Genomic DNA, 17,775 nt, shown 5'->3' on the forward strand with positions numbered 1-17,775 from the left:
CATACCTCAAAGAATTAAATTACGGCTGATTAATTTGTAATTTTTGAAAGGTACGCTTGCAATATTATGAATTCTACGAAACTCATAGATGAACAGCCTTTAAATGCTGTAGGGATATGTTGTACTGAGCATCAAATGGGAGGTGGAATTTCAAATTTGTATCATACTTGTTTTGCTGTTCTAAAATCGACCCGATTTTAAACGAACTTTGCTAGTCGGAATCCTATTTCAGTTACCATGGGATAGCCAATACCATGTACAACCCTTTTGAAGCACATTAATTGCTTCGTGTTTGCATCAGCGAATCAGTGCAATATTGCTAGCATCAATTGATGCGTGACATAAAAACACAATTTAGCACACAATTCCCTAGCAACAATTTCGAATTTTCAGTGCCACTTCTAGGGATTCACCAAACAGGCGCAAAACAGGGAGAACAGCATGTGTATTTGCGAACGACCCAACCAGCTGACTGACTGTTGATCGACAATGAACCTTTTTGAACAATGGTGTTGTTGCCGTTCGGGTTGCGCAAATTTATTTCGCAACACGTTTTGGAAGTCCTTTCACGTGGCTTCCCTAGCTGCCCTAGAAACGGACCGGCGTTAACCTTTTGTACGATTCCGTACCACACCGCACCGCACCTGTCATCTTGCTTTCCAATTTTCATTTTCCATCGCCACCCGAAAAACAGTGGCCTCCGAAGTTTCTCTTTGATGTTGACACTTTCACTTGCCACCTGCACTGTTCGGCGTTGGCTGTTCGTTGGTTTCTGATTACAACATTAAAATGGGTTTCGGCGCGTTGTGTTCGGGGTTTGTTTTTATTTCACGCCCGACAATCCCGAGGCTTTTGGCCCGATTGCGATTGTGGCGAAGGGTTTCAAGAGTTCTGCTATGCGGTTCCCGTGCAAAAGTGGTCGGCAAAAGTGTTTCAATTTTCAACTTTTAATCACGTCACGCGACCGTCAGCGGCAACGGGTTGCCTTTAATTTAAAAAGTTATCCATCGAAGTGGCCTTCATTATCCTAAAACGCAATGCTGGGTGATTTTTTCTTTTCTTTCTCTCCATGCGGAAAGCGGTGCTACACGGAAAAAGTTGGCAGCGGAGTTTGAAAGGGATTGATTAAAATCTTTCTTTAGTGCATTGATTATTTTCATCGGAAGTTGCCATTCAAAGAGAGTTCGAAGCAGCATAGAAAAAGAGCACGAACGAAAAGATGTAATTGAGAGAGATTGTTTGGCAAATATTAACTCTCGAGCAAGAAATCCTTTATCGCTCGACGCTAGGCGTAACTTTCACGCAACCGTTTTGCTGCGTGTCCCACATCTTCGACAGATGGTTAGCAGCAATCGTGCTAAAAATAAACTCGAACAATCGATTTTCAAAAACCCGGAACACACCCAAGACTATCGACAACCGCAATGGGAGCAGGAAAAAAAGGGACCCGAGGCGAAGGGATCATCATTGCCGGAACCTTTTACTTTTCACGAGGCAGGGGGACACAATCGTTTTGCGGTACAACGGTACAACGACAATGTTTGACTTCACCTTCAGCCCTCGATGGCTGGACTTCCCTTCGGCCGAGGGGTTTCGGTAGAATCGTCAGGTCCAATACCGCAACCGCAGTGAAATTCAATAATAAAAGGTAGCGAACGACTGAAAAACGGATAACGAGGGACGGGACAGGCTCATAATCGTCAAACAGATGGCTTGGCTTAACTGAACGCTAAGCTTGTAGAAATATGTCTGTTAGAGGACGATCAAATCTCGGTTTTTTCTTTCTTTTCTTTAAAGCACGGCTTTCATGGGTTTGGGTAAAAAAAAATCAAAAGTAATCCACGGCATAAAGGGTGTAACATTTAGAGGGCAAAATATTGTTTACACAAGTTGTTGAAAATCTGTTCAAGTAACTGATGTAAGCGACCGAAGGGTGCATGATTTATTGAGGATAACAGATTGACAACAAATTGCTTGGGGTTTACGTCTGTGTGAGGAGATTTTTTTACGCCATGATTTTTCGGTTTAGTTGCATTTTGAAATTATTCAGCGCAGATAGCAATTGAGGTTCTGTGTATCGTATTACTGAGAATGACAATTTGGAGGACGGTCAGTTTAAAGTCCTCAAACGAATGCTTTTGTATGAAACTAATTTAAGAGATTAACATAAAGCAAATTCAAGCTTCGCTTCTAAACAACCAGATTATGCCTCTTTTTATTTCGAGTAAAAAAGAATATGTTCTTAAGGATAGAATTCCAAGGCCCCTTCTCTTTATCTTGGAAAATCGAGACAAAATACAATTTATAGATTGTACCGCTTCAATTAAGGACCTAGAATTCATACATTCTCTCTACGATGTATTCTATTGGTATTGGTAAAGCACAACTGAAGCTTCTGGCGATACCATTTCCATGGAAAACATTCACAAATGCTAGAAATTCTTCATATCATTGAAACTCATTATATCCTACTGAAAATACCTCAGCATCTGCATCAATTAGCGTCAATATCTTCTAGAAAATCTAAGGTGGATATCCCATATCAACAGCTTCCCAGAACTCTTGCAGATCTGTAGACCGGAAGATAATTTATCAGAGTGTAATTTTTAAAGCAGTTATAGAGTTAAATTTGCTATGGAGAGAGTAGAGCAATTGATAGAGAGATTACACAATATTTTACATCAGTTAAGTTTCATCATGGCACAGCCGTTGGATACGTGAAAGCCATCCTTCAGTGCCTTGGATGGGTATAACGAATAACGATTGTATAAAGTTGAATTCTTTCAAACTACTATTGCTGCTTCAGTAGCAGATACATTGCTTTGAACATAAAATCAAATCCCTTATTAAGCATCCCAATACTGCACATTTTAATTCCCTAAAGCGGCCCATAAATTAGACAACCCGTACCGGCATACTCGTTTCCCCAAGTACATTCAGCCGGGGTAATAAGCATTGATTTTACAAAGAGCGAGATCAAGATACAACCGTTTAAATGAGACAAATTGAAGCGAACGGAAGCCATATGCGATGCGAGTGATTAAATGGCAGTAATATTTTCTCCAGTAACGACCATCATTGCGGTCAATCGCATCCTTTCACCCTCCGCGCTTTGCGTTCGATGATGACGGAAGCAGATTTCGTCGCTCGCCCGAGTTACACCCAGATAGGTCAGTTTATTTTTCCAAACCCCTCCAGGGCAGATCAGTTTTTGCGGTCGATCAGTATAGTTAATCAAACGCAAAATTGGATCCTGCATTGCACCCCTTACCATGGTACGCGTGTTTGGGTATCATCACCCGTACGATCTGTCTAGCATCACGTGTGCGTGTGTGTGTGGGTTTGCTTCCGAATTCGATTATGTGAGGTCCCCGAGAGGACTTGCTGTTAAAAATGGAGAAAAATAAATACATCAGACCATCAGGATAGGGGCAGAACGAGCGAGGATTGTGCATTCGAGAGAGGCAGACGGTTAAACCGTTAATACGCAAAGCGATCAAACGATACCGGGACGGAAGCTGAAGCGAAACACGCAGGATGTGGCCGGCCCCTTTTAACCTCAACGTAGAGTGGGAAATGATGAAGCCCGTGTAGCGACCGTTTGTAGCTTTCATCATGTTGCGATTGGGATAATGGCCATGTGAATTACGCAACAGCGAGCACGACAATAGGGTTGTATACCGATACCCATCTTAGCACGTACGAACATGTGCGTACAGGCGATTCGAATCTTTAGAAAACCGAAGATCTAATCAACAATTGCCAAATTACGAACTATGCGCGCCGCAAATGGGGGAAAAAAAGTAGCGTTGACTTGCTGCTTTTGTTTCGCCCGGGGGGTAGTTTTCGGCGAGTGTGTGTGTAAGTGTATAGTTCTCGAGTTCCAGTAAGTTAAATGAAGGAAACCAATAAATTTATTAGATCACCGATAGTGACTTTTGTTTGCACGGTTTCCGATTCTTTTTTTCCCCATACATTCGATTTCTTTTATTGCCGTCTCTACCCTCTGGGAAAAAGCGCTAAATCAAACAGTCAGCCAAGTCAGTCGACCGGTTGACTGACTGAGTCGACTGTGACTCTAGGGGGAAGCAGAAAACACATTTTCAATTGCTGAGTGCCGTGGAAATCCAACAAAGGGGGCTAAATCAAAACCCACGACTCGGGAGGATGGCAAAGCGACGCCGAGAACCCGACCGGTCGGTTCGGTTGCGCTTCCCGTGTGCCATCAACGGGAATTAAATCGAAGGGAAAAATGCAATGAATTTTCCAGCAAGCAGTCGAAGTTGCTTTTAGCACAAAGCGTTTCCATTATTTTGGTTCGCCTTTTTCGGGTTCGTTTTTTTTTTTTGCGGAACTGTTCAAACATCTCCAGCTCCGGATTGCCGGTGCCCGGATAAGGAAGGAACAGGGTTAAGTTTTTGCTTTGAAAGCAAAGCAAGTGACGCCTTGAAATGTGCCTCAAAATGCTGAAAACTCGGAAGCAACAATTTTCAAGGCTAGCTCGGAAAGGGGAAGGTGGGCTGCTAGTGGGTGGTGTTAGTTGGTTTAAGGGAGCAAAACTTTGGTCGGGTCCGAAAAACTTATGTATGAATATTTATCAGCCATCCTCCGGAATCGAACGCGTGATGCGAGCAGTGGCGGAAAACTTTCGCAAAACCTATTGATGAACTTGCTTTAGCATGTTTTTTTTTATCTGCTTCCCACTACCCGACATTGTGGAGTCCCCATAGAAAAGGGAAAAAACTACAGCGAATATTTTCCATTCCTTTTTCTTTTATGGGAAAACGTGGTCTGTAAACTATTTCATTTTTGTGTCACAAGTCATAACTCATGCGGTGCAGTTGGACGTTTTCCGTTAAGGTGAATACCGGGAAAACAAACAGGACTGCTACAGGGGATGCTTTCTGGGAAAATTTGCGGTACAATTAAGAGCGATGAAGGTTTCGTACAACATTGACATTCGATATTAAAATAGATTCGCGAGAAAAACTGCTGGAAGGTTGCCTGAGAAATTTATTTAATTAGTCCGGATGGCAGAATAAGGATATTATTTTTATATTGTCTGAATTGTTTTTGGACAGCCATTAAAACTATTTGGTGACAATTCACAAGTACTATAGTAAAAATAAAATGTAAAACAAAGCAACACATCGATTATTTGAAACTCCCAAAAACAGTAACGAGCATTTCTGTTTAAAGAACTGCAAAAGTGGGATGGAGATCAAACACTAGAATGAATTTCCCTATCGCCCCTTTGCTCAATTTGTATCCAGATTAGTCAAAGAATATGAAAAATTAGATTAAATTATAAGATAGTTCTGTTATAATAAATACATAAATTATAACTTGTTATAAACATTCGTAATTTATCGAAACATCGCAAACACAAGTCAAACCAACTGTAGTCTCTCCAGCCTCATAAAAACAATCCAGATAAGCAAAGAAGCAAGCAGGAGCGTTCAAAAAAGGAAGGCCATTCTATTCCGGCAGCAGCTGTGCGTCGTGCGTGTCGTTCATGAGGTGAAAATAGTTTTTCGTCCATCCTCTCATCGGCTCGGATCGAATCGCGCATCCCATTCAATGAGTACGGGGAGGCAGTTTTTCATCTGATAAGAAAATTCTTCCCTTACCCAATTCGTTTATGTTTTTGTGAATGATTTGATTTATGAACACCGGTCTTTGGGTGCCGTTTTTATTGTGCAACTGTGTTCCCAGTCCCTTCCTTTGTGCGCTGGGGTTCGGTTTTGCTATGCGATCGCTGAGCTCATGAATTTTTGCTCTCGATGGCGCCACCCTGGCAGTATGGAGGCTGCCGGGTATGCGTGAGATGCGATCGAGGGCCCCTTGTTCGGGTTTTGTCCTAATCTTAATCGGTAAGATTTATCGATGTTTGATTTTGTTGAACGATGAGCAACAATAACAACCATCTTGTAAGCCATTTGAATGCTATCGATGTCATCGTTGGAGGGTTTCTATTTAGTGACAGGAGTGAACAGCATCTTCAACAAAAATGGATTTACTCGTGTAATGTGTTGTAGTTGATTTTTTTGTTTTTTTGGTGTAGTTCGAAAAGCATTATTCCCACTGTAATGCATCGAACAAGCGAGAGAGTGAAAGAACACGCTAATGACTGTGTAGCAACAAACTACGCGAGAAAAACAAGTTGTCACACTTAATCGATACGTGCTTGATTATGCTGTGCTGCTTTACCGTGCAGCGGACATTAAACAGCAACAGCGACTTCTGCGAACAACTAGAGAGCGCAGAAAAATCGGAAATCTACAGCTAATTATCACGTTCTCTGCTGGTAAATCCCTCGTACGTGATATACGAGACCTAATATGCCTTCGGTATTGTGCATCCAACTTTCTGAGGTTCTGGGTGGATCCTGTTGCGCCCAGACACATACACCCACGTTTGCTCCTAGTAGTACTAACGGTGGAAGAAGTTTCGGGCAAAGTTGTGTCATTTCTAATTTTGAACATATTGCCTCTTGGAACTGTTTGCCGACAGCGGTAAAAAGGGGGATCGAAACCACAAAATGGAATGCAGGGAGGAAAGAATTGGCTGATAATACTCGAGAAGATGGAGGCAGTATTAACCCCTTTTTGCAACAAGACAGAACTTTCATTAGCGCGCGAATGTGATTGCTGGAAAAGCAATCAGCTGGAACTATCAGCAAAGAACTTGTGTATTGATGGGAGCCGTAGCAAGCAGCACAGTGACAGTTCACGGGAAGGAAATTGAGCGATAATACCCTGGAGCAATATTAAAGATTTATCTCGTACCGCTGACATTGATCCGAGGAATAATCTACACGGAAGTAACTTTGTTCCGATCCAATTAACCGTAATAACGTTGTATCATATCCGAACCGAACCGGGAGGAATGCATCGAACAAGAGTTAATCAAGATATGGGAAGCTTCGTTAAGCTTTCCCCTGCGAACACTGGAAGCTGGCAGTGAATGTTTAAATGGTTTTAATTTATTTATTTTTACCATTCGCTTCCAAACCAAGCGCTGCCTGCTTTCGTACTGATACCGATCAAGTTCGAGTACGAGATGCGCAGAAGAACGGGGCACCGGTTTATTTCTTGTCTTTCCAGCAGTTTACTTTTGGACAGGTAGTGGAAAACCATTTGCATAAGCTACTCTGTTTGTGCCTGTGTCCGTGTTCGATGTTCCTTTCTGGATCGGTGCGCTCTTTAGCAGGAACCGGACACACGGATCTAGGACCAGCTAAAAGAGAGGGCCGGCTAATTTGAAATGCAAATATTTTAACATCACGTGCACATCACGAGAAAGTCAGTCGTTAGCAGACGATCACTAGTGGTAGTAGTAGTACCAGCAGGTCGCAGAGCACCAAGAAATGGCAAGTGTTTTTTTGAGCTGCCGGTTTGAAAAACATCTGCATCAAAGCACCTTTCCCGGTGGGGCGGTCATTGTTTGACGATGCAAATGCAACGTCCTTCTCCCTGGAGCTATCGCCATGCGGATAGCGACTGGGGCAGGAACCGAGGTAAGAATTGTTGTCTCCGGGAAGTAGTATCAGCTATTCTCTGGAGACAGGAATGCCTTGAAGACTCAGTTTACCAACCAGCAATGCTCTTTCATTTCAATTAAGTGCCAATGAAAATCGGTCGATAATGGACTTTAATTTCACTTTTCGTAACTAGTAGCAGGGAACAAAGGCCGGACGCTCACCGAAAGGCTGCAAATTACACGCATGCATGGTCCGATTGGAGTCTTTGTGGAGACGACAACGACGACGATGACGATAGCCATTTAAAATGCATCCGAATAGACTCGGGCTGACAAATCTCAACACATTGTCACATGTGTGGGTTGGGAATGGAAATCACTTCACGAAACAACCACCGGTTACACCTTCCACCAAGGACATGGTAGCAGGGCAAGTTTCCGGGGTGACCAGTGCGACACGTTGTGGTACCATCGATTACCGTATCCGAAGACGCTCAGGGGAAAACGCAAACAAAAGTTGATTAAGAGTCATGACTACGAAGACATCGTTTATCCTTGCCCGCCAGGCAGAGATCTCGGAAGATCCGGACGTCTAGATACGGTGCTGATGTGTCTCGTAGGCGAAGCTAAGAAAACAAGACTAGTGACATTGGAATTGCGTAAAACGTTGGGGAACGTAAAAGGGCACACTGTTTATGATGAAGATGTCCACCACTGCTGCTTCTGCTCTCTAGTACTTTTGTACATCTGTGTTGACTTTTGATTAGGTTATTGGAATTGCCATCACGGAAGGACGATGGTCCGTATCGGTATCGGTTGGAAACGGAAGCTGATTACGAATTACGGACTCGGAAACAGTCGGCCATGGACGTTCGGCAAAACGGTACAAATTGTAATCGATGGCAGCCAACTATCAGCATACATGTTGTCAATTACGGATCAGTTGACAGCTCAATACACAACCGAGTTGTGTCATGACATTCTGATATGCCAGACCTGCATCGGTAAATCGGAAACAAAGTGCAGTTGTGCTGTGTGTGTGTGTGTGCACTGAAGAGTGATTTTAGTATGAGCCCTATGTCATCTTACTGGGCGAACTGTGTGGAATAATTGGAATGAGATGTTTTACATAAACAAATGAATAATAGGAAAGCAGTTCCGATAATAGATCTTATTACTGATTTATCTGTAACTCTCGATGGAGCATCAACTTCCAGCTTGTTTGCTGCAAGCGGAGCTTCTTTGTACCAGTGCGGTGGCACAATTTTCCCAATACACTCAGCCTTCCGTAAAATCTAATCCCCGGACGTACTAAAGTTCGACGAAATGAAATAAAACTGACAGAACAACATTCGCTCTTCACGGGCTCGAACGCGCCGTCTCACATTACTGCCGGTACCTGTCAATAAGTTATTGTTAGCCACGGCGACCGTGTACCTGCCAGCGGCCATAATCTTCCTCAGCCGTCTAGCTGGCTAGATGGTAAAACTCCGGCAAAAGCACATATACATCAATCAAACGTCTGCCGCAGATCGACAGAAGCACGAAAGAAAAAAAAGCCACAAGCGAGCGTGTATAAGCGCGCGAATCTTTCGCCATGTTCACGTGCCAGTTACGGCCGACCAGAGATTCTCGGATTCGGTAGCATCGTCATAAATAATGAAATGATAAAAGTAAGCTTTTTCCTTACCGTAAGCCGTTTCCCGGGTGAAGAGAAACACCAGCAGAAGATGGCAAACGAAGCCGGCCATACTGCTTCTGGTGTGCCTGCTGGCTGGTGTTTAGTAGCTGAGCAGAAAATTGGACGGCAGAGGGCGCTGGGAGGAGTAACGGTTACTTCCTGTTGGCACTTTCAATCTCGTCACTCGTCGCACTGGCACTGTTCTTCGCACATCCGTATTAGCCCGAGCGCACCTGGAAAATGCGGTCGTACACGCTTTCCGAGAAGTGATCCCGGAATAAAACACCCACAGGACTTGGTGAGAAGGATGGGCCACGCTCTTGCTAAGTGTTTAGTATTTTTGTCTGCCCCTGCAAAGCTCTAATTTCCGTAACCTCCCGGGACTCGGATGCTGTGGGCCATTTTCCGAACCTATCCGCTGGTCGAAAACGAGAAAACCTAGAAAAGCGTGCCCGACGCGACGTCTTAGTAAAGGAAAATTCACACTAACGCATTCGCACCGATTAACACACCGCACCACACTTTAACTTGCAAACATAAACAGCACTGATAGCAGGAGAGAGAGAGAGAGAGAGAGAGAGAGAGAGAGAGAGAAAGTAAAACCATTAAAAACAAATAAGAAAAATCACATCAGGTTGAAAAGCAGGCAAATGGCAATTCACATTCTTCATCCGGAGCAGGAGCAGAGGATGACCGTTTTCTAGAAGCCCTGTGGCAACTCGACAGGGAAAAGGACACTCAACACACTTTTACACACTAACACACTGTGAATGGGAACCGGATGATCTTCAGGCTTTTGTTTTGCTTCGAGACTATTATTTTCTCTTTAGCTTCTGGCACCTTATTTACCTTTTTGTTTGTGCCGCATGTCCGTATGCTTTATTTGGTTGGCAATTGTCTGTATGTGTACGTGTGCTATTGTTTTTCATTTTCCTTTTTTGCCCCGTACCCTTGCTTTCTCTGCTGCTGCCTAATCCACCATCGGCTGAGTGGGTGTGTGTACTTAAGCAGCAATGGTAGCAAAAGCGCACGCGATGATTCTTAAACGGATCGTCCGTTTAGCTTCCCATTCGCTTTTTCGAGCTTTGATAATTTTTCGTCTCACTTGCACCCCGAGCCCCCCCTTTGAGCGTGTTTTGTTCTTTGTAGTAGCTTGTGTATGAAACCGGCACAACAGTAGGCTGAGCTGTTTTTTCCCTTCATTCAACAGCCACTGTTGCTTCGATTGCTTGCAGGCATTGTATGGCGAGCATGGTGAAAATGTATGATGATTTCGGTGCCGGAATCCCTACTCTTGCTGCTACTGTTGGCTGCCCAACCTGGCTTGAAGTTGTTTTTAGTATATTCTTTTCCTACGCACACACTCACAAAAACTCTCGACGTTGAATTTTGAGCGTTGGAACTGCTCAAAAGTTTTTGGCGCGTTTATGAGTTCCGCTTAAGTGCTCAAAGCTGATTTTAAGGACTTTGAAGTTTCGCGCATGCTGGTAATAAATAATGGCGATTATCCTTTATGTGTGGCAGTGTGCTGTTGAGCTTTTTTTTTTCTTCTCTCGCTCCATTTTGCACAATAAAGCTAAGCCATGGCCATGTGGCGTTTGATTTACCGGAAGCAGCTCGACTTTGCTTTAAATCTTCTGCATATTTCGTTGATGGCTTGTGTGCAGAGAGGCACTCTCTTTCTCATTCGCACACTACTTTGGCAGTTGATTTTGGCTGGAATGCGAAAGTTCACCGGTAGCACTTCCGGCGATCATCGATCGTTTTCCTGCACGGTGTGCGTTCGTCCTCGTTTTTTTTTAAATGTATTAAAAGCAAAATACGGTTACAACTGGCATACCCGGCAGACACGAACTGGACTCACCGGCATTGGCCTTCCGCTTTTTTTTTTGCATTATGGCCTGGTTGCGGAATAATTTGGCACGAACTTCCCCATCGTTATCAGCAGTTTAAATGCATTAACATAGAAAAAAAAAGCAGCAGGGAGCTCAGCAGAGTCACTCACACGTACAAACACACACACAAGTTCACTTTTAGCGTCGTGCCGTCTGCAGCGGATGTGCTATAATATCGCAACCGAACGTGGTTGGGATAGTAGAAAAATTCGCGGGCCCTTACCTTATAGCAAACCTAACTCCGGGCTAGAGCCAGTGCTGGAGCACATTAATGGGGAAGAATTATGATATCGTACAGTCACATCGCGACCCTCAGGGGCCGTGACCTCGTCGTAGCTGGGTGAGATTTAAGGTTTCCTAATTTTATTTCTTGCCTGGCCTGGGTTGTGTTGGTAAGATGTTCAAGCAGAAATAAGGAAAGAAAAATGGCAAACGTATAAAACGATGCATTGATCTTGCTGTAAGTCGGGGGTAGCTTTATAATTTTTTAAGTAGATTTAATTCCAATTCTGCTCTTTTCATCTGAAACATGTCGCCGTGCTTGTCGTACATTTAATGTGAGTGTTTTTCATCTTTAGTAACTGCCATAATCTATGACTTAGACAGCGTGTTTTACTCGCTGCCAGTCATGGAGTGTCTTAAATGGTTAAAAATGTTAATGGCAGTATCGCGTCCGTCAGAGAAGACACGGCAACATGACTCAAGGTCTGCTTTCAATCTTTTTAGACACTTGAAAGATTCGGTGTTCCGATAATAACAGGGCACAATTGCCGGAACTGTCCGAACCGGCCGAAAAGAGCAGTCAGTCAGTAGTGGAATGTTTTGAAGGCTAGTATTTTAATCATTGCGCATTTTTTGAGGGAAGAATTTAATAACCGGCCAAGGGTACGGTAAGATAATCTTTAGCACGTGCTGGAGGAATTTATTGCGTAGTTCACGGAATGAAAAAAAACGGCCCCAATCACAAGACAAAACATAAATGGGTAGTAGCTGGGAGATTTGAGGTCCTAAGAAACAAACTTTTATGGCAAATTCTTTGCGCGATGTACGCGATGGTATTTTGTTAAGCTTTTTGTTTTCGGTATTTACGGCAAAACAAAATTTGAAATTGTTACTAGAGCGGACATAGATGAGAAAGAAAATTAAATTAAGGACAAACATGCGGAGAAGGATATTAAGCCAGCGAAAGAGAGATGAACGCGATGCAATATGAGCAACATTCTTTAAATGGACACGAAAAATGATAATTGCACTTTAAGTTGATATTATTATGATTTAATTGATATTTTAAGTGATTTTTTTAATTAGAATTAATAAAGGCTGAATTTAAATTTCTTTATGCGCCTGTTACTATGCAAACTGCCTGACAGCAAATAATTTATTGTAGAGCAATGCTTGGAATTTGACGTTCAGAGGGAAATTAATTTGAAAATTGGAAAGCTTTTTGGCATATTTTCAGCTAAAGCATTACACACACACACACAACCGAAGCGCCCTGGCGCGTAAACTAATTACGATAAATCCGACACACTTTGACGGCCGGAATGTTGCAAACAATTTCACATAAAATTCACCTTGTTAAATGAATTGTCATTAATTTGTGTCGCTGTTGAGCAAATCGCTATCCAACCCACAGCGGATCAGTCAGCATTGAACGTCGATTCAGTGTCAGTGTCCCACCCGAACGGAAAACGATCCAAGAGATTTAAAGCAATAAATTATGAATCAGAGCTTCGGTCTTCTTTTGCGCCGGTATTTACATCCGAGCTTAGCAGGGCTGAGTAATCTTCCTTCCGGATACATGGAAACGCCATTGTCCTCCCATAATCAACATACCGTAACCTCCACTACTCATTCCGCGTACCGTTCGTCCATCGGAGGCGAATGAAAGTCAATGAATTTCCGCAATTTGCCATCTAATCCATTTCCGCCTAGTGTTGCTCCTCACACACAAGGCTCTCTCACTCGCCTATAAATTGGATCGCCGAGAATTGGTGTGCTTGGGCAGGATTAAAATTGCACACTACCGTTGCGCCTTTGACGTGCGCCTGGAAGAAGAAGGAATCAATCGGCTGGATCGGTACCCTAGGACGATTCACATACGAGCTGGACGAAAGATACGAAGGGACTGGCCAGGCACGGTGGATCGACACTTACACCTTCTAATATTGGAAGGAATCGTAGGGTGGGAGGGAGAAAATCGAAGAAGAAGCGCAAAAAAAGGAAAAGGGAGAGCGCAACCGTCACGCTACACGGAAGTTGGTCGTAGGAAGCAATTTGCTAACGCTTGAACAATTCGCAAAATCCACTCCAGTGCAGTAAATGATGGGCACGTGCTGGGTACAGGCAGGACTTTCCCTCCACCGACCGATGAGCTGCTTTCGTTTGAAGAGGTTTTATCGCAGGATTAAAGTAACTGTCCTTGTGCGATGCAATGCGGCTTGTGTTGTGGAGAGCTGTGGGTTCATTTCGGTTGCGTATTTATCCAACAACAGACGGGGTGTGGTGGCGTGTGTGTAAATTCATTATTTTCCACACTAACAAGCAGTGGCCGTAGTCGCGTGCGTGCGAATTTTGTCACGCCGGTATGAAAATTTGCAATAGCCGGGAAAAGGGAAAGCGAGCGTGTTGTGGTGTTGCTGCTGCTGAGCACGAATATTTAGCAGGGGTTGGTACGGTCTTACGCTCGAAGGAGTGTTTTGCTTGCTTTTAAAGAGCGTTTTCGATAAGGGTCTATTTCCGTATTTGCACTAAACGGTGTGCATAAAGCAATCAAACAGGCTTTCAGTATTTGTTTTTTTTAGGTTGTAGAAAAATTTATTGTTGTAGATTTTTTTATACGTTACGTATATTTGCTCATCTATTTACTTTGCTTAGAGTAGAGACCGATAGCAGTAAGTAATGGTCATAATCAAAACCTGCAATACAATTGGAACATATCAAAACTGCAGCACAAAATCTCTATAAACTAAGTTGTAAGGGTGATATCGCAAAAGAAAGAATCAATTATTGCAATATTTGGTATACAAAAATGAAATAGCAATAAAGTCAATAATTTTAAAAAGTCAAGCAAGGACATAGAAAAATTGGGAAAATGTTGATGAGAATCAAAGAAATAATAAATGTTAATTGTTCTTCCTTCAGCATGACTGCATTGATGCAAATCTGCTTTACTGGCAATCGAAGGATTACTTTATGGATTAATCAGATTAATTTCAAGTCAATTTTAGTGGTGAAAAGGAGCCATGGGTTTCCTTTTTTAATATGGTTTCTACATTATCTTAATATTAATTAACTTATGGTAATCCATGTTAAACTTATTCACCGCTGAAATCTCATCTTATCCGTAGGAGACAATTATCTATCGGTTTGAAATATTATTTGAAATACCATTTAGGCCATTAATTGTCAAATGTTTCTTCTGCATGATAAATTTTTAAACCAAAATAAGTTAAAAAATTTCCATTTAACAAAAACCTCAAAAAGAACACTTTAATCTCCTTTTGTAATGAGAAACCTTTATCTGTAGCTTGTAAATTTGATAGCTTTTGGCAGAAATGTTGCTCGCCAAGCATATCGCAAATGAAAGAAACACACCAAATTCACCACTCCATTCATACTATCTACCCCGAAATGTTTTACAACCATGGTCTGTATCGACTGACCATGCTCAAGCTCTGGTTTGCATAGAGTGCGACAAATGTCTCCCACAGGCAACCTGGCTTCCCGGGATGGTAAATAATCTACCCGATTCAATCAAAACGTTCGCCTTTCGGTTCGGTTTGGCGTGTCCTGCTGATTGAAAGGGAATTAAGCTGTACGTTCAGTGCCGTCGGATGGTTTTGGACCATGGGAGTTTTCCTTTTTAACCAGAACCATTGTACACCACCGCAAAGCTTAATAGAGGGCTCTTGCATTGCAATGCTGTGGAGCTTTGCGAGAACGGACCCATCGACTGGGATTCCTTTGAATTTGTTTACCTTTTTCGACCGGACGACACCCGAACCGTTCACTGTTTGCCGTCAGAGATCGGTTACTCGTTATTTTGATCTTTAAAGATTAAATTTACCGATGAAACACGATACAGGGTTAGCAAGCGTTTTGTGGGTTTTGCAAGGGATGATACGCTGCTTCGGCGAAGTTTTGTGATACTTTGAAGCATTCTGGACAAGTTTAAAATAAGTACAAAAATGATTAAATTGCAACGGCTATCGCTTGTGTTCAAATGCAACAGCGAAACCTTAAGGAGTGAGAGTGAGTTAATTTTCCCTGTCTGGCAGAAAACTACAAATGAATGTTTTCCCGAAGTCCGGTTCACCTCAAAACCAATTCCCAGTGAAATAGTTTTACGGCCCCGCGCCAGTGCAATGATTCAAAACTCGCCAGCAAAACTAATACTTTCTTGTGCAAGCACCTCCATCCTACTGGAAAAGCTCCCATTCACGGGAAAAACCTTCACCCGTAAACCAGACCAACCGAAACTTTTCTTGTACGGAGATGTTTTCCCGCACCGGGGTCTCGCGGCGCATTACACTGCTGGCTCTTCCTGCAAGCCTGAACTTTCGAAGGAAATCAGTAAAGAGCAACTTTTAATGGTGCTTCGGTTTCGATTTCCCGGCGTGGCAGCCGGCTTTGCTCTAAAGTGCACGCTGACCAAAGTCAAACCCGAAGCGAAAGAAAACTTTCATTAAATGATAAGAGCACACAGAGCCGAAAATCAACCGGTAATGAGGCGTTCTTCGTTCGAGTACATGCCCCCTCCGAGGGAAGGGACCTGGGTTTGGGGTTTTCGGAATGGGGTTGAAAGATTTTTGTTTGTGTCCACCCGATAGGGAGCTTCTCCTATCGGCATCTTCGAGGATGGAATGGAATCGTTACGGTAATGATTTGAAATCTTTTTTTTTTCGTTGGTCATATCGTTCTTCCAGCGTTTCACGATGACTTCCGGAAGGAGAATTGGCAATTTTGGGGCAAGCCACTATTGGACGCTGTCGTTGATTAGCTTTTGGTTGCCAATCGGGGATTCAGAATGCATCATATTTTATGTTCTTCCTTCTAACATGAATACGACGTATTTCCATCGTTACATATCATTCCGATCATCAAAAACATCATTAGCGTACAGCGTACGATCTTCTTAAGTGGTTCTTAAGCGATGCTAGAATGAGTTTGTTGTAATGAACATTTGTGCTGAAAGAGATAAATTAGATAAGCTTTTTTAAATCGGTATAGCTACCTGATCTATGTGTTGATTAAGAAAAAAAAAACATTTTTTCTAGCTCTTGGTGTAATCCAGTCAAATGATTGTGCCTTAAAAAAATATTAAAATTTTCCCGTTGAAAAGGGGAAATAGAAATTATTTTCTATTGGAAGGAATTCACGCATGAAAAATCTAATTTTTCTACCAATTTTACCCACTGATCAGATTTAATACGTATCGACACACCTAAGGCGCTTTTTTGACGTAAACCGGGGCCAATCTGTTGTTCAACGTGGTTTGGATGTTGTTGATGTTGATGGAACGATTTGCTGCATAAGCTTCTCCAATCCCAAATAAATGAACACCCATACACACACACACACACTCTCACCCGCACATACGTTCTAACATAAAAGACCATAGCGGCAGGAATTGAAAGGTGTAAAAAGGGCCCTGTTTTTTTTCCTCCGTTCGAAGGGTGGCCGTTCTCGACTGACGGCTTTTTCTACCATCACCTCAATTTACGGAAACATAATCAAACGTAATTGAATTTTTACACTCTCATCCATACATTGCATTTGGGTGAGCGCAGGTTGAAAGTTTTCTCCCGTTCCAGCAAGTGGGAAGGACGTCCGAAATGGGGCAAGGGATCCACACCGTGTAGGTAGGGGATGCAGTTGAGGCAACGTGCGAATCGTCAGAAGGGTACACGAAAACCTGCAACGCTGACGGCCTCAATTTTGGCTACCAACAGACTACCATCCGAGGTTTGGAGGGTTTAGATCCAATCAAATGAGGGGAGTATACCCTGAGCCAGAATGTCTTCTTGAAGCGTGAAGCATGTCTGAACTGGCATTTCCTTCTCAAGCTTTTTTTTTTATTTTCTTATTTAACTTGAATTCAGACAACCTTCTGCGAAAGAAAAAAAAGAAAACCGTCACGACACGCCAACTGATCAGACACGCGGATGACGCGCGAAGAAGCTTTGCCGGCAAATCCGACTACGAAAAGAGCGTCTTTGCAAGGAGTTTCCTCAACAAGAAGACGAAAAAAAAAAACACGAATAAAAGTTTGAAGAAAGTTTGGGGCAATGTCACGAGCTCACGCGATACGGCGAACGCTATACCGCGGCACGGCGATCGGCCTTTTAGCCTGTGCACAAGTTGGAATTGATTAAACAAATATTTTGCTTATGAATTATGTCAACCGGGACGCTCACTCTCGCGACGCTGGTGTACTGGTAAAAGATGCGCAAGTGGGTTGATTTTAGGGCCTGCCGGAAATCAATTCAAGCGTGCTGGAAAAAAAAGGAAAGCTTGCTGATTCCTTTTATGCGAAACGATGAGGAAATCCTCCGAAGAAAGCGTGTATTTGTGCCAATTGAAAGAATTCCCGCCCGCGGAAGAAAAAAGGAGTAAATTGAAGGAGTGGAATGTGCGATCCACCATCCAACACTAACTCATCAAAGTGATGAAAAATGCGACAGCAAATATTTATTAATGCCGTTTGAAGCGTCG

At 42.9% G+C, this 17,775-nt stretch overlaps 4 protein-coding genes across 5 annotated transcripts in view; all 4 read right to left on the reverse strand.

The window, feature by feature from the left end:
- The window catches only part of LOC126568180 (protein amalgam-like), a 55,432-nt gene extending 46,183 nt beyond the window's left edge, over window positions 1-9,249 (reverse strand). Inside the window, exon 1 of the mRNA XM_050224619.1 lies at window positions 9,173-9,249. Coding sequence (XP_050080576.1) covers window positions 9,173-9,233 — 61 coding nt within the window. The 5' untranslated portion in view covers window positions 9,234-9,249. The remainder of the gene's footprint in view (window positions 1-9,172) is intronic.
- Window positions 1-17,775, reverse strand: part of LOC126568301 (microfibril-associated glycoprotein 4-like) — a 566,870-nt gene that overhangs the window by 379,357 nt on the left and 169,738 nt on the right. The gene's annotated exons all lie outside the window — the stretch shown is intronic.
- LOC126568441 (late histone H1-like) overlaps window positions 1-17,775 on the reverse strand; it is a 327,966-nt gene that overhangs the window by 103,424 nt on the left and 206,767 nt on the right. The window lies entirely within an intron of this gene.
- The window catches only part of LOC126568196 (eukaryotic translation initiation factor 5), a 313,066-nt gene continuing 308,291 nt past the window's right edge, over window positions 13,001-17,775 (reverse strand). For both annotated transcript variants that reach the window (XM_050224637.1, XM_050224638.1), the window contains exon 4: window positions 13,001-13,016. The gene's annotated coding sequence lies outside the window, so the exon portion shown is untranslated. The remainder of the gene's footprint in view (window positions 13,017-17,775) is intronic.

This window comes from Anopheles maculipalpis, chromosome 2RL, assembly GCF_943734695.1.
Source record: "Anopheles maculipalpis chromosome 2RL, idAnoMacuDA_375_x, whole genome shotgun sequence".
NCBI lineage: Eukaryota > Metazoa > Arthropoda > Insecta > Diptera > Culicidae > Anopheles > Anopheles maculipalpis.